This window comes from Netta rufina, assembly GCF_964035555.1.
Source record: "Netta rufina genome assembly, chromosome: 7".
In the NCBI taxonomy this organism is placed as follows: Eukaryota; Metazoa; Chordata; class Aves; order Anseriformes; family Anatidae; genus Netta; species Netta rufina.
The window spans coordinates 30,086,814-30,104,599 of record NC_140130.1 but is presented as its reverse complement, the minus strand read 5'-3'; the positions used below and the strand labels follow the sequence as shown (position 1 = coordinate 30,104,599).

Here is a 17,786-nt window from a genome sequence, read left to right as displayed (position 1 = left end):
TGCACTGGGCACCCTTTCTTTCCTTTAGTCAGGAAAGACTGGGAGGGAGTGAGTGGACACAGAGCTATTCTGTTCAGGGATGCCCCTGCAGGGACATTGGAATACAGAAAGAATCCCTACATAACCTTAGGAAACCTGATGATCCAGTGCATCATATTTTTGCCAACAGGAACTTCTCTGGTAAACAGAGAACCGAGATGCTTGTATAGATGCTTACTTTAGATTGTTTTCCATCTCCAGACTCCAATTTTGTTTCATGCTTGAACCAGCAATATTCTGTTATAGTTTATTCAAGTGGTTACAGAGAATATTATTGTCATAGATGTCTTTCTCAGGTACTTGGAACCACATCCTTTCAGCGTGCACAGATATAGTTGTTAATAAACACCTAAGCATCCAGTGGCACACTCAAGGACTTGCTGTGGCACTAATTTCTTTGGCTTGCTCTTTGAGCGTGACAATGATTTTCTTAGGTTTCCAGTCTGTAATTCAGACACTCCTGTCTGCCCAGCTAATGAAGTGAGAACAACTCTATCCCTAATGGACTAGTTCTTTCCTGAGAAACATGCTATCAAGAGACACTCTGGGGCTTGGACATCTTTAAACATGACAGTCATTTATATTTAGAAGCTTAAAATTAAACAGAGTAAAGGAAATGAAATAAAATGAAAATGTACAATCTCTTGGTACTCTGAAAGTAGCTAGTGGATTTGTTCATGTTATTGGAGAGCTTTGTTACAGATAGACTAAACAGAAATCTTACCAGCATCCCCTGACAGAAATCATGGATTGACAGTTCAGCCTATCAGTTTGTAGAAGATGCTCAGAAAAGTGTTTTCTTTGCAGTTGAGAAGACAGAAACACATTATGCATGCTTAAAGTCAATGCAAGGAAACAGAGCCCCACAAAACATATTTAATATAGGTTTGATTTCCTGAGGAATGCTTTCCAGATGTTCTCTCAAACAGGCCTCTAAAATATGGTCTGAGGTAATTTTTTTTTTTTGCAAGCAGAAAGAGAAAATTCTGTTTTGTGTCACTGCATCAGAAAATCACTGTTCTAATTCTTTATTGCATTACCTTGTGCTCGGGATTTGCACCATATTTTTCAAAATTGGTTTTACTACACAAAAGGTCAGTAGTATAAAAATATTTACACTCCCCAATTGCAAATAAATCATACTTATTTAGGACCACATTTGAGCTTAGTAGTTTTCCTGAAATCCAAAGGAGACCTAATACATTAGAATAAAATTACTCTAACACATGACCTTGAGTTACTTAGAGGCTTTAACTAACGCTGGTAAACGATGAGATTAGTGTTTTGGTAAGGTCTTACGGTTTTCTGTAGCAGACATTGTGTAAAAATATCCAGCAGATCCCTTGCAGATAACCTGAGCAATGGGAAAGAATAGGATTAAAGGCAAATGGTATGTGACATATTTTATTATGCATTGCATAAGATACAATAATAGAAACCAGGCGTGGAGTATGTTTATTTTAGAGCACTTTTTAATCAGAAAAAAAATGAGTTAGTAGAAAAATAGAAAGAATACATTTATATTGTTGATTTTAAAATATAAATATGCATAGGCGGAAGTGTTCTTAATTTTACGTGACTGACTTTCTAGTAGTTAGCTCTCCACTACCTGGGTTATTATATGTCCTGTAAGCAGAAAGCCTGGATAATGCAGGTGGCATCAGGCAAGGTTGGGAGCATGGTGCAGTCGGCCAGCAAGGCAGAAGCCTGCTGGGGCGACGCACGGGTGCTCATCTGGAGCAGGAAGCCTTGGTGGGCTGCCGTGGTGCCTGGAGCCAGCTCCGTGAAGCCGAGAGGCCTCGGGATAAATCCTGTGTGGTCTCTGCTCTTTGTTTCTGTAGCCAGTTACTCCACAACCCAAATAGGCTGCCTGTACGTAATTGAGGAGTGTCTGTATTTTACATACTTCCAGATAAACAATACAATTTTTAAAGATAAATCAGATCTGGAATCAAATATTGGCGTGGGCTTAGGCTACAAGTCATTTAAAATAACAAAACAAAAGCAAAAACAGATAAAATACAGCTTCTTCCAGCTAGTAGCTGATGTTTGGGATCAAAGATGCCACAATGGTTTCTGCAATGGTTTTTATAAAAGATTTGGATCGTCTCACATGAGAGAAACTGCTTTTGGTATTTAGGTTTTGGGAGCCAAGCGGTCTGCTGTTTAATCTTCACATTTTTTTACCCCTCAAAAAGAAGTAAAAATGCTCAAAATTGCTTTTTTTCACTTCAAAAAAGGCATGAATGCTCAGGTGTGTGTCAGGGCTCAGTGAAGGCCGGGGGCTCTGTGGGGACCTCCAGGATCAGCAGGCCAGGAGCTCACAGGCCGGGCTTGACCCATTGCCACAGCCAGGGGCAGCCCCGGGCGTCAGGCACCATTTTGGGGACAGGGACTGGCCAAGTGGCCCTGCTCAGTGTGGCCCTCAGGCAGGGCAGGGCTGTGGCGGGCTGGAGGGGGCCGTGGGCAGGTGGGGGAGCCCCAGAGGTGAGCAGGGGCCTAACGCCCCTCAGGGCTCTGACACGGTCACTGGTTGAGGAGGACAACAGCCAAAGAAAAACCAACATGTTTCTGCTGAAAGAAATTAAAATTCCTGTTCAATAAATATATGTAAAAATGCCCATTTAAAGAAAGAGTCAAAAATGGCAAAAAATCATGGTTGCTTACAGGTTCTCAGTAGTGTGTCCACAGCTAAGGTGATCTGACATGTACTAGTATTGCACATTTCTAGTGCCTTTAATGAAAAACAGTCTTCAAAGATGGGTCGGCTCTAAATTACTAGGTGCAGGGAGGATCATTTCTCTAGTGATGGAGCCACTTTGTGTTTTTTTTCAGCTCACTGGTTGAGAGAGTTTCTTGTGTAGCTTTTGCCTTGTTTTCTTTCTGCCCACTCACTGCGTGTTTATGAAACAAAGAGAAAATGAAAAGCTCCTCCACCAAAGAACCTGTTAGTTTGGACACATATCAAGACCTCTTGCCCATATTGCATCCCAGCAGACAGACATAGCACCACCCCAGCTATACAGGAGCTATTTGTAGCTATGGAGCAAGATGCTACATTTGACCCCCACAAAAGAGGAACAGCTATTTTGGCTTTTTTTTTTCCCCCTATAATGGTGTCATTTATCACTCTGACATATATTCATTGACTTAGTCTGAAATTTCTCAGTGTCAGATTTATATTTCTTTTCTCTTTTGAATATTGATGCAACACTTCCCTTACGTGACTGCACTGCATCTGCCAAATGGTGTCTAGACGCTAGAGCAGCTTTAACTAATTAGTGTAGTCACTCCAGTCACTCAGCTTTGGCATTTACGAACCCTTTATGGTACTGTTGTTGAGCCATAAATAGATGCCTAAACACAAGCAGCAATGTAAAGAGAGGCGGTAGTGAGCATGTTCAGACTTCACCCAACCGTCACTGAGGTGAATACAGGACAGCAACCCTAGCTGCCCGTGTTCATAACCAAGGTAAGAAGTTGTAACCACTCACTTGGGCATGGCAGTGTACATGAATGCAGTCAGCAGAAGATTCATATTTAGTGTCCTTCTCAGGTTAGTATCACCACGGCAAAGGGAAACCTAAGAGAGAAGATTTCTCTTTAGTGCCCCTGCCTACAAGCAGTTGAAAATTCATAAAGCCAGAAGAACAGAAGTAAGGGAAATCAACACCCAATAGCCCAGTGATAAGGGTAACTTTTGGAAAGGTATATTTGCTTCATAAAGTTGATTTCCAGTAAACCGTGGTTTACAGTGCATCCAAACTGAAAATGCAGATGTAGAAATTATCTGCAACTTCATTATTTGGACTATACCTTCACATATTGCATCCTGCATTTCTGTGCAGCCAGTGATGAAGTTGAGTTGGTGAACTTTAAAGAGGGAGTATGGATAAATAACAAAGATAATTTCATTAAATAACTTCTACAAAACCTTGAAAATAAATTTAGTGAAAACCTAATCAATGTTGCCTATGCAACAAGCTGTGCTAATATAAAATTAAATTGTCTCAAAAATTATGAGCAGATTAAACACAATACTGCTATTAACAAGCCTTATTTGTAAGCAAATTTTGAGTTTTGATTTACCCTGCTGAGTATCTGAAGAACTAGTATCATAAGGTAAACAAATTATCTTTGTTTTCTTTGTATTCTTAACTTTTACAAATTATTTTACTGGTGCTAACACAAAACATTAGAGAACAGTAGGCTTGATTTTTGTTTTTCTCTTTTTCACAGAAAGACTGTTTGTTGTTTGATCAGATTTTCTTTGAATTTGCCAGTAGGATTATTCTTATTTTTTCAGGTAGTGCTATACAAAATATTTAAAAGTAAGCTTTCCAGAAGGTCTACAATGTACTTTGAGGAGATTAGATTTTCCAGGGCTAAGATAGAACTCATTTAATTTTGTTTGTGTTTTGGTTAGTTTGTTAGTTTGTTTGTTTCTCTACAAAGAGAAGTTTTTTGTTTTTTTCTTCCTAGGAAAAAGATTTCTGGGTGCTGCTCTTCAGTTTTATTTATTTATTTATTTGTTTGTTTATTATGCAAAGGAAAGAATCATTAATGCTGCTGAACACAAAGGATTTGTGATTCTTACATGGAAAAAGAAATTATTAGCTCCTTCTAAGTGTTAAGCACAATATAAAAAGTTCCTGGTTTTGTATCTAGCCACCTAGTAAATAGATACACGTATGTACATTGCACATGTAAAACCATGGGCACACATGGTTCAAGCGCTGTTTGTCCTGTAGATACCAAACTGCTCAGCTGTGAGTTAGACACTTACCCACAAGTTGCTAACCTCAAGTTGTTTCCTGCTGAAGAAGCACAAAGTTAGCACAATTTGCATATATGTTGTTTTTTTTTTAATAGACTGTTATCATCTGATTGCTTATCAAGCATGCCTGAAAGGATTGTCTCTTTTACCCAAACTCTTCTTAATAATCATATGCAATAATTTAGTATAAATTATACTGTTTCCAATTAGGCTAATTTGTCTCTCTGTAGACAAGCAGCAGTACCACCGTTTTGTATTATTGATGAGGACACTTTTCTTGGTGTCGCTCTATTGGAAACTCAGGGCTAGATCATCAATGAGCAGGTCTTCACTGAGCACGGTGGAGTTATTTTATGGCAGGTGGACACTTGTTTCTGTTTTTATTTGCTGGTCTTAACTTTATAACCCATGGAAGTTTATCCACATGAATGACAGGTCAGAAGGGAGTAAGAACTTTGTTAGTATGAAGTTTGGATGACTCAGAGGGGATGTGTATGACTATGTCCAGCAATGCTTGGACCAGATCTATCTGAACTATATTTGGCTTATGAAAATGTAAATGTGCAACATTATTAGGTTATTACCTTCTGCAACCACAAAAGATCTTCAGAAATTAACATAGAAATCAGGCTGTACGCAAAGGGATCAGCAGAGCAATTTTAGTTTCCTTCCGTGTTTACTACAACAAATAAATTATTCAAGCATACAGGGTAGTAAATGGTTGGTTTTATTCCATAGTTATCAGTACTTACATTCAGAGAAAAGGAGTGTATATTTCTGGACCAATGCAAATAATAATCTAAGGCAGAACTGTACAATTAAGAATGATGAAATGATTGCTATTAGTAGGATTTACAGAAACCTTAGAAACTGTCAACGATCTTTGTTCCCAGTTGCCCAGAAAGCTGGATCTTTGGATTATTGACAGAGAGCGAGTCACCACAGTGACATAGGGTTTCCTTGCCCAAATTCTCTTCATGGTGCTATTTAACTCTTCCCATCATTGTAATCTGTGTCTTCTCAGCTTGTGCCCTGGTAGGTACACCAGTAAAATGGAGATTCTATGGAAATCTAGACATATAGAACATCTTGAAGGATATGTAGAGAGCTTGACTTTCTCAAGCTGTTAAAGGTTAGCTGGGTACAAATGTCCATCACAAGGTTAAATGGTTAAATAAGTGAAAGGAGGGAGTGAAAACCTGGCAGTTGACTGTGGTTTGAAGGAAACCCTGAATTTGCTGCTGTCGGGACAGTTATGGATGGAACTAAAAAGAGGTCATGAGAATGGCTCAGATAAATTCAGGTATGGTTTGCATACAATCTCTTTATAGGATGCTTTTTGATACTAAGCCTGTGAACCTTTTGAAGTTTGCCCATCACTATTTTCATGCCAATTAATGATGTACATCCATTCCCATTCTGAGATAGGAAAAACAATAAAGCAAACAAAGATAATTAGTCTCTGGAGCATGCCAAACAAATAAAATCTGTGCAAATCACTTGTTTCTGCTAACTTTTATGGTTTTGCTGCAAAACTAAAAAAGAACATTTCTATTGCAAATCTACATAATGCTGGAGCAGAGATGGAAATACATATATGACAGCATCCTGATTTTGAAAGGGTTTTGCAAAGATTAAACATCTTATTCTGAAAAAACACTCTGAGTTGTTATAAGCAAGAGAACACTTTCATTCCTTTTTCACGGAGGAAAAGGGATGCAGGGAGGTTAAACCATTTTGCTCATGGAGTCAAAGGTCTAAATGACACTTCATAAATAAACAAAAGTCACTGCTCCAAGAGGCTTCCAAGTCTAACTGAAAACACAATCACAGCTAAGGAGAGAAGGTTAAGATGGGCAGGAGATAGACTGCAGGATGTGGACCTTGACTCAGTGATGCCTCTCAAATTTTACAGACCTGGATGGGAGCATTACATGGCTTTTAAAGTGCAAATTGACAGAACAGCTTCTAGCTGCTAGGAACTCTCTTCTTTGTTTCCAAAGTCATAATGTTAATTGAGATAGGGCTTTAGCCCTAGTATTGAAGCACTTTTCCAGAGGTGAGCAGTGCTCTCCCCCTCTTGGAAATGGGGTAACTAAGGCAAGCAGAGATAAAAATTCAGTAGCAGAACTGGATGCAGAGCACACATTCTTCTTCTGAGCTCAATGCTGTAAACTTTAGATAAATGCACATTTTACAAGAACAGATAGATTCTCAGTACCATTGCTCCAGGGGAGTGTGTAGATCATGCCATCTGGATCTGCCCAGTTCAGCCAGTTGGCTCTGCCGGCAAGTGCAGAGCAGGGGTAAGCCCATTCCCTGGAAATTCAGGGCAGAACTAAAGCAGGTCCTGCCTCAAGTCATGGAGTAAGAGGGCTCAGGGAGCAAAAACATAGTCTTGTGTAATGAGTAAACTAGCAGAAACTGTGTTCTGTTCCTATAGAATAACAGATTCCAGAGTTCAGATCTAGGCAAAATGACCACTCATGATAAAATGTCTCTTTGTCTTTTTTTTTTTTGGCATGAAAATGCAGAGCATTTCTTTTAGCAAAGGGCGTGCATGACCCTGTCATTTTGTCCCTTTTTGCTGTTTTCTTACACTTTTTTGTTCTGGTTTCAGAAATGGAATCTGGAAAGAGACCCTTATCAACTGAAATGTGTCCAATGTATATCGAAGTTAAAAATACTAAGTGCTGTTGAAAAATAAAAAGACTGTAAAAGGTAAGAATGCCTGCAGGCTTGATTTTTAAAGATATGCCTTTTTTTCATGTTGCAGATCTCGCCTTGCAGATTTTTTCACAAACTGCCAGCCTGAGTCACGGTCTGTTAGTAGCTGTCTGAAGGAGAACTATGCTGACTGCCTCCTCGCTTACTCGGGGCTTATTGGTAAGAATGCAGGGAGGGGTTGGGGCTTGCTTGATCTAAAAAAACCAACAACATCCAAACAATATTTTGAAGACCCTCATGAAACAAAAACAGTGGAACGCTGTACTGTATGATCCTAGGCAAAATTCTCAGTTAAGTGTGTTGGTCTTGTTTAACTTTACAGAGATTCCTGAGGTAAATTTGTACATTGCAAGGAAATTAAGGACAGGATAAAGAGAGAAATGTGTTTGAATTTGAAATAAACATATATAATTAAGCTTACAAAGTAAAGCTTAATAAGGTGGTTGACTTCTGGACAGGACATGAAATAAGGTAAAAAGAACAAATAAAGCTGCAACTTGGTTGGTTTAGCAGCTGTCATCACAATGTGGGGTAAAATATTTCTTGGTCTTTAGGGAAAGCTTGGACATTTGAGGAACGAGTTGATAGACCAACCCAGCCTTGTTTCACTTGCAGCTGCTGCTGTTCTTTCCACGATCACCTTCTGTCTGCTCTAAGTTTTCTTAGGTGCCTGTCAATGGATTGGAACTGAGACCAAATTTATCATCTGAACTCTTCTCCCTCCCCAACATAATTCATTTGGCTTGCTGTCACCTTCCTGACTGCCAACAGGCACAAGGGTGACTATATGCAAGTCAGATTCCATACACCCTCCACAGTATTTGATTCCTGAAAGAGAGAGGTTATCTCAGGAAGGTGAATTGTGGAAATACCGTGGCTGGGCAATAAACAATAAGTGAATGTCAGAACTCTGAAACAACAGATTTTAAAAGTGCACCAGATAAGATGTTTTTAAGCTTACAGCCTGCACCTGCTGCAGTGCAGTAATAGCCCCTTCTGTTGGGTGTGAAGGTCCCAGCTGAGTCCCTGAAGCAGATCCTGCTGTTAAATAAATATCTTTTGAAATAATATCTGAAATAAAATATTTCCAACTTATTTTTTTTTTTAAATGTATATATATATAAATGACTGAAAGCCACATTTGCTGACTTGTTACCATTCTTAATACTCTAGCATCTAACAAGTGAGGTAAGTCCATGGAGTACCAACTGCTTAAAAAAGACATGATAATTTTGGAGGACATGGTTCTATGTCTTAAGTGATAACGACAGTATGCAAAGGCTATAACATATGAGCGGTTATGACAGAATGTCATTTGACTAAAAGAAAGAATTGAACAGCCCTGAAATCTGATCTAGTCAATGAGATTAAGAAGTCTAGCTGCTGGCAAAGAGTAACTTACTAATAGATACTTCTGGGTGAGAGCTGCCAAGAAGTTCTTGCTGGACCTAGTGAATCTTGCTGACAGTTTTGTTGGATCCATTTTTCAGTTTAAGTTCAAAGATGACACAGTTCACATAGTAAGTTATTTGTGTGTGTGTGTGTTACTGTGGATGACCATGCTGCAAAACACTGTCAGACGTCGGAAATGTGGAATGGGTCCCTAAGGAGCTGAAATCAAAAGGGGATCTGATTTTCAAAGGGCAAAATAAACATCTTTCTTCTTTCCTGTCAGCCTCTAGATACATGCAAAAAGATGGGAACTGATTAGCGTTACAGAAGTTTGTACTTCTTGGAAGTCATTCTGAGAAACCAAAATTACCAAAACAAAGCTTTCATCTGCTGAAGCAGTAAATTCCTGCTTCTGATATCAAGCTGATATAAAACTGGAGTAAATTATATGAAGACCATCACATTTGTAAGAGGCTGAGATCAAAATCAGAAGTACAATGTTTCTACTGTCTACTTAATATATACAAAATGCGGGAAGAATAGATAGCGAGGCCCTGGGTAAGAAGCTGTTACAGATTCATTCATTCATCAGAACTCCAGGATGTCCAGGTGTTTTAATTAAGATATCATTCATTCATATGTGTGAATGTATATATATATATATATATATATATAATTTGGACATTTCATTAAATGTAGCAAAAATTGTGCCTCCACATAGTTTGCTCAGGAAAATGAGTATTCTGTGTGGAAGATACAGTGAATGTGATTCTGTTTGCATCAGGGTGTTATGTATGTAATTATAAAGCTACATATATCTTACAGGAATGTGGAAGACCTTAGGGAATCATCTTAGGCTCCTTGTTACGGTGATAAAGATAAATTAATACTTTTAAAGAATTACAGCATGTAAAGAAAAAAGATAAAAATGATCAAATGTAAAATAAGACTAGTGATCGCCATGCTTGAGATTCAGTGCTTTGCTTACAGCCTAGTTTAAGCCATCTGGACCTGTTTGTACTCCCACAGCAGTTTGGTATGGCTGCAACTGCTGACTTCAGGATCTGGTTAAGCATTCATTTTCTGACACATTTTCACCTCTTTTCAGTAAAATCCATCTCATTTCCCCAGAATTCCCTGGAATTCCATGGGAGTTTGTATGAATAAACTGTTTTCTTCAGAACTTGATGCTTGCTTCTGGATCCAGTACCTAGTCTTTAGACTTTGGTAATGCCAAATGGTTTGTACTCTAATCCTCATTTGCTAAGATACTTTCTGCCTCCAACATGCAAACGGACTTCTTGTTCTTCTAACATTCTTATTACTTAAATGTTGTTGCTTGCTGCATTTGATTGCCTTCACTGGTCTTGGGCAAATTCCTGTTGTTGGCTTTCATTTACTGTGTCACACGTGGGTCAAAACAACTTCAGTCACACACCCTTCTCCTGGACCCACCATAAATCTCCTAATTCTTAACTGACCCTAATTTGAACAGCATTTTTGTTGTGCTCCGGTCAATTCTGCTTTTCCCTAGAATATGGAGACCTAACTGCCTACAACTGAGACCATCACACAACTATTTGATTCAGAGAACACACAAAACTGAGCATGTCCTATTTCACTGCCAACCACCGTGGTTTCTCTGATCTGTTAGTGTCCTTGAGCAGAATTTCCAAGATGCAAGCTAGAGGAGGGAGGAGGAGGGGAAGGCACACACATTGCAGGGAGAAAAAGGAAATACACCCCAGGAAACGAAGCATATAATCCGCTTGGGTTCACATCTGCCCCCAGGTTTAAATGACAGACTGATTTTCTACTAGCTGCTCTTTCAGCCACTCTGCTGTTTTTGCTGGATGTACAGTTTGTGTGCTGCATATACACACTCCATGTCCTGGTGTTCCAGTATTCGTCAGCCTTAATCATAGTTTGGTATCTCTTACACTTTTAGCCCCTGCCTTGACCCATTTTAATTACCTTATTACCTTTTTGTGGCCTTTCCTCAGTGACCTTTTAAACTTCCTCAGTACCATTCTGTTTTCTCAACCCTTCACGAAGTGTTTGCTACTTATCCTTTTTTTTTAACGCCGACTGTTTTCTTTCCATTTGCAAGGTCTTGCTTTTCGTTTTCTCTCACTTCTTTTCAGATCATATCACAGGGTTGAAATAGCGCACTAAACCATCAAATAACTGGTAGATATTTTCACTTTTTTTAGTTTAATTTAACATCGTTCCTGTTCTTATTTGTCTACTGTCAAATTTTCATTTTAATGATGCAAATGATATTTACCTATTTTACTAAATTCTCCACTTCCATTTAATAAATTTTGAACTGTGCTATTTACTTATGTGCTAATCTCATGTAGAATTTGAGTGATTATTATCACAGCTATCTCTTAGAAGTTGGAAGTAGATGAAGACATAGAATTTCATTCTAATTTAAAACCATCCCCAAACAAGACAACAGATGCTTTTCCTGACTTTGGCAGTTGCACTGCATTCGTTTTCACATATATTACTGCCTTTCTCAGGCCAGCCCTACATGTCTGTTTTCCTTGGTCTCCCACATCATGTATGAAGTATTTTGCATGTTGATTTGTTTAGTTCCCAGCACTGCCTGGTGACTGGAAGGCTATTTCACATCATTCTGTGATTTATGTTATTTCTAATGTTACTTTTTTTACCCCTATTTATTTGATAGCCGTTTCCTATGTGGTATTACAGACTCTTGGCCCTGGACCTGTGGACCAAATTTCCTCTGCTAATGTACACTTTGGGTCTCTAATATTTTCCTTCATTTAATGTGTCTTTTTAATGACTACTTTGATGTCATTTGAGGAGTTTTGAGGGGCTATGATCACGTATCCTCATGATACAAAGCCTGTCCTAGAGCTGTAGATTGCCAAGTGAGGGACTTGTTTCCTGAAACTGCTGTGCTTGGTAAAAGTATCTAACTGCAGCCCCTTTTAATTAATTTTCTCGTGTTTGGTGAGACATACAATAAAGATTCAGACTTCTCAATCCTTAGGAGAATTTGAGATCTCTGACCTACTGTGCTGATGCCTTCAGTGTGACTAGAGGTTTGAATAAATGTTGTCTCACAACAGTTACCTCATCCAGATGAGCGGTGAATAGTTCCTGTATAACTTCTAGGACACAGAACACATTCTTTGGTCTCATTCGATTATTGCTGGCCTTCAGCTGACATATAAATGTGAGAATATTTACCTAAGAATTGTAAGAGAGTTGGAATGAGCCTGTAAGATGTTGACAGTGTTCAGGAAACAACCACTGTACTAGAAAAGCAGTGATGCAGCAACATTAATAATAATTTATTACCTGCTAAGAATCAGTTGTGTCTTTTCCTGCATGCTGGTTATGTTTTTGCTTTGTCCTTCACCATAAGCCACTCTGTTGGCAGGGCCCTCAGGAGCACCGTAGGGATGGATAGCACTCCTCCAGGACGTATCAGCACTCTGTGCAGCATGATGACGTTCTCCTTGCTCATGCATTTCAGAACTGTTTTTCCAGGCTGGCTGCAGACTTCGGGAGGAAGCTCCAGTTATTTGCAGAAAATGAAAGAAAGAGCAAGTGAGGAAGAAAATAGGATTTTTAGAGTGCAACTCTGAGGACTCAGCTCCACATGTTTGATTTGGCAGCAGAGGCTTTTTAAGAGGTTTCCCACTTCTCTCACTCCATCCCTCCCTGTGCTATAGTTTTTCACCTCTCAGTTCCACTGATAGAGCTCTGTGGTCTTGCAGTATAAACCCTTTTGAAACAAGGGAATATGTCTGTACTATGTGAGCCGTTTTACCTGAAGTGGTTACACTCAAACAACCAAGGGTGTAAAATGTTGCACAGGACTGGTGGGCAAAGGGAGCTGGGAACTCTAGAAGCTGAAACTCTACCATAGGTTTGCACTCTGAATGTATAACTTAACAAGTGTTGTTTGTCGTCTTCTTAGTATGGGAATAATACTTCAGTGTAGAGGTTGCTCACAGTACAGTGCTTTATTTTTTTTTAATAGGCACAGTGATGACACCAAACTACATAGACTCTAGTAGTCTCAGCGTTGCCCCATGGTGTGACTGCAGCAACAGCGGTAATGATAGAGATGAATGCCAGAAATTTCTGAATTTCTTCCAGGACAACACATGCCTTAGTGAGTATGGAATTAGATGTCTGAAAGAGTTTTAGCATGTTTCATGAAATTTATTTATTGTTTAAATTTGTTGTGATGCATCAAGCCAATCTCTTTGCATACTGTAAAAGTGGTTCTGGTGTAGATGGAAGAACTAGAATTGAACAAACTCAAACAAATAAATATTCCTGATACTGTAGTTTATGGCCAAGGTTGCAAACACAGGATGTTGTTGGAAAAAAAATAAAAATCAAATTACAGAAGTGTATCATACAGAAATACGTTTACATCACAGATCATGTTTGGACCCTAGCACTCAGGGAGCATCTGTACCAAAAAATTGCAACACCTTAGGGCCTTGTGTATAATTTAAGAACTTAATATTAAAAAATACATGTATTTTGTGAAGGATTTGCTGTAGGTAAGTATAAATTGGATTGTATTTGCAGTTTATGGCCAAGCGTCAGGTTTCTTAGGCTACTTGATCTCAAATGCCTGGTTTTAACACAAGGCTGGATGGTACCCATTTTCAAGACTTTGTTAAATTATTGATTTCTTTTCAGTTAAGCTTACTCCCAAATTAGGGACTATTATAAATTTCAGAATGGCTCAGTGGAGTCGATTTTGGCAGGTTCTCTTTTCAAATTTCCTGTCTGCCTGCAGCAGCATAATTGGATGATGTGGAGTGTGCACCAGAGTTTTAATTTCAGATAAATGAGGAGACCAAAAGAACTTGGCTTCCATAGCCTAGCAGAACAGAAGTTGAAAGCACACATGATTGTCCTTTGAAATTGCATTAGGGGGGCAAGTACAGGGAGGGAAAAGAATTAGTTAACATAAAGGACAGTGTTGACACAGGATTAAAAAGAGAGGTATTTGCCATACATATTTAGGTTTGGAATTGAAAATTTTTTAACCATCAGGCTTAAGTTAAAAGAACAGCTTTTCAGCAGGAGGGGAAAAAGTTCTTCCTCGTTTTACAAGGCATTTTTCATCAGATTATGAAAAGAAGCATTCATTGTTGCTTTTTGCAAAAAATAGTGAATGAACATGATGATCCAGACTGTTACATCCACTTCTATATTCTTGTATTACTGCTAGTTAGGGTCTGCTAGGGACAGGGTCTGAAAATCTCCATTTGTAGCTCCTCAGCTGGCAGCATGTTTGTGAAGACATGGGGAGCTTTGCATACGAAAAAGTGAGTTACTTGAGTTCCTATTTGTTGAACTATTAAGCTTCAGAAGAATTAAAGTTTCTCAAGACCACTTACGAAAAAAAATAATTCTGTCTGTGATTGTGTAAAAGTTAACAATACAGCCCAAGACGACCTTCAAACCTAATGGTGCTGCAATTTATATAGGTATACTGTAATACATCAGATATTAATAATTTGTGAATATTAATTGCTACAGTGTTAGCAGTTCTTTTTAAAATGCATAGGCACAAATATCCTATGTCCCTTTTTTGCTATCGGTACGAAAATGTCAATGAAGACAAATCAAAGACATTAGAGGCCACTGTGAGACAAATTATAGTCATCCCAGTTGTTAGGGAGCTCTTTTTTCATGAAGAAATTAAAGGTGTTTCTGGTTAATAAAATGTTTTTTTTTTTCCCTCATAGAGAAGTGGAAAAGTTCAATTAAAAAAAATAAATAATAATGTCTTGATATATAAGTAGCATTTCCGTGCCTGGAGCGATGGCATAGAATGCTGGAATTTCTGTGATCCTTCTTGCAATAATGGAAACAAATTAACAGGAGTTACTGTTAATTTAGGAAACCATTCAGACATCAGGAATACTTTCTATGTGGAAACTATTGCTTTATGTACTGCCTTACTCAGGTAAAGCCAGGAAAAATATCGTTCCACTCTGCCTACTTTGTCTTTATCAAGCTAACTGATTGTGATGCCCACTATAGATTCTTCTCCGTGTGTGCTGGAGTTCTGAGAACTAATATTAGAATAAAATGCATCTTTCTCAGATGAGAATTAAATGTAAATTACTTTATAAAGGAAGGAATACCACTGAGAAGAAGTATTAATAGCTTCCACATATTAGTCCCCAGTGAAGTTGTTTGATTTCTTATACAAAGAATTTGAAATAAGAAATCCCTAAATCCATGTTGAATCCCCAAAGACCTGATTAAAAACTGGTTTTTATTTTTATTTGTTTACAAAAAAAAACAACCAATTTACTCTTGCCATAAACACACTGTTTAATCCCATGAAACCATGATAAGCTTTTTAACTTTTATATCCTGAAGTTTTAGTTTAAGCATGTTTCCCTCGCCTAATTATGCAGATTTTGATTGAAAACTGTAAGGAAAACTGAAAGGAAAAGATTGTCTTAGTTAAACCATTTTGTCATTATGGGCATATTAGTTTTAATACAACAAGCTGTAGAAATAAATTGGTATTTTGCCCACTCTGATTTTAGTTTGCTACATAACATCACCTGCTTCAGATAGGATGTAACATTGAAACTGGTTTTTAAATTTTGAAAGTAAATTTTTGAGGCTTTTGGTTGGTAACAAATATGATTACAGTAAGACCTAGGGCTTCTGTCAAGAATGACTGGGAATGTTATAAAGAATAGGCTACATCAGATCATTATGCGGCCCCAGCCTCTCGATTCATGTTTCTGATATGTTCAAAATTAAGACACATTTTTCAAAATAAAAATGGAGCATTTATAAATACACAGTTTTGATGGAATAATAACAATAATAATAAAAAATAAATAATTTCTGCCATTTGTTTAGAAGTAGAAATTTGCCTATAATTTCTTTTTACAGAAAATGCAATTCAGGCCTTCGGCAATGGTACTGATGTGAATGTGTGGCAGCCAATCTTACCAGTACAGACCACCACAGCCACAACTACGACAGCTTCCAGACTTAAAAACACAGGTTCAGAGACCACCAACAATGAAATACCAGCTCACAATGATTCACCAGCATGTGCAAACCTGCAGGTAAGAAAGTCTTTGTAATTGTTGCAGTACATAAAAGAAAGGTGTTCATGGATATGTATGCAGAGTAGTTTCATGCTCCATGAATAAATACTGCCTAATTTAGAGTATCTGTTTAGTAGTTACATACCAGATATACTGTAAAATAACGGACACTTTTTAAAGAAGAAGCATGCATATTTCAGAATGGCCTTCTTTGCCTCACTCAGACAAACAAGGCATAATATTTAATTTATCACAGGTTTGGATATGAACGTGGTACTCTCCAAACCCTGCCAACACACGTCAGATTAAATTAGTCTGCTGAGAAAACCAAATTCAAGGGGCTCTTTGAATGTTAGCTAGCATGGGATGCTATTTTTTATTTTTTTTTTCTTTTTAGTCTGAGTAGGTCTGGGTAGTGGATAATATGGAGTGCTACACGGTGAGGGAGCTGGATACACATGCAAGCTATTTTGGATCAGGTGCTTTCCTGAACTGAGCTCAAAGCTGTGATATGATTTTGGCCAGTGGCTGCAGCCATTTCCTTTAGTGCTTCAATCAGCCTGTTTGTGGTGTGTCATTGATTCTGGATTTTAAAGAGGGTCATTGCTTGCTGAAGGCAGTGTATGCAGCCCTTAAAAAGCATTAAGAATTTGGGCAGGAGAGAGCTGCAAAATCTAGGCAGGCAAGATCATGAAGTAACAGGCAATGTTGGTTAACATTCTTCCAAGGCATTACTGAGTCAGAAAGTATATGAGGTTAGTTGTAGATGGTGTTGAGTTTAGGACCTTCTGTTTTAATTTGATTTTTCATATCTGTACATTCATTATTAGTTAACCTTTATAAGTTACTGATGAGAGAAAGATAGTTGTAGGCACTTTATTTCCATATGCAGTAGTCATTTGACCAAATGAAATATGCTAAAAAGAAATGTAATCTTTTAAACCTGGAACTTGGAGTATCTTGCGTCTGAAGCAAGAACCTGATGAAATATTATTAATTCACTTCATGTTGTATTAAAAGTTTTATGGCAGAGATCACGTTTTCCTGCAGTGATTGTACAGTCATACACGTTACACATAGACTAAGGTTTCCGGATGCTTCCAAAGTAGACAACTACTAAACTGAAGAAGTAGCAAGTGATCACAAATCCCATTGGTTTCAGTTTGCTTTGCAAATGTTCCTCAAACCTGAATAGACGTTCCATTGTTCTGAAAACAAATGAAGTTCTTCCCTGTCCTCCCTTACACCAATTACTCTGGCATTTTGAGGTCATGTCCCACTTGAATTTATCAGCCCTGGTTTGAAGGTGTGCTGTGACTTCAAGTACACCCTAGATATACTTGACACAAGATGTAAAGCTCTCCAGGGAAAACAGTTTAATTTAAATAAATTATCTGCTGTTTTGTAAAAACTACAGATATGCTGGCATTAAAAGGTCACTGAAGTTACATGAATCACACTTTTTTTTTTTTTTTTTTTTTTTTTTAAATACAACATTCTGGTGCTAGCTGTTTTCTTCTGTCAGAATTGAACCATGAAGAACAAAGCTTTTACATTTCAATGCATTTTTCAATAGTAACTTGTGAATAGAGCCAAAACAAGCCCACACTTTTTTAAAGAAACCTATGTTTATTGGACAGTGTGGTGCCACTTTGCATGTGAGACTTAAACCTCAGTTCAAATTTTACAAAAGAACTGGAGGCATTCATATCACACTTGGAGAAGCGTATTCATTCCAAGGCTCTCCTCCCATGAAA

The 17,786-nt window shown here is 38.1% G+C and overlaps 1 protein-coding gene across 1 annotated transcript in view; it reads left to right on the top strand.

Moving 5' to 3' along the window:
• GFRA1 (GDNF family receptor alpha 1) overlaps positions 1–17,786 on the top strand; it is a gene marked incomplete at both ends in the record, with an annotated part of 145,755 nt that overhangs the window by 104,569 nt on the left and 23,400 nt on the right. Inside the window, 3 exons of the mRNA XM_084290376.1 lie at positions 7,593–7,702; positions 12,960–13,094; positions 15,869–16,047. Coding sequence (XP_084146502.1) covers positions 7,593–7,702; positions 12,960–13,094; positions 15,869–16,047 — 424 coding nt within the window. The remainder of the gene's footprint in view (positions 1–7,592; positions 7,703–12,959; positions 13,095–15,868; positions 16,048–17,786) is intronic.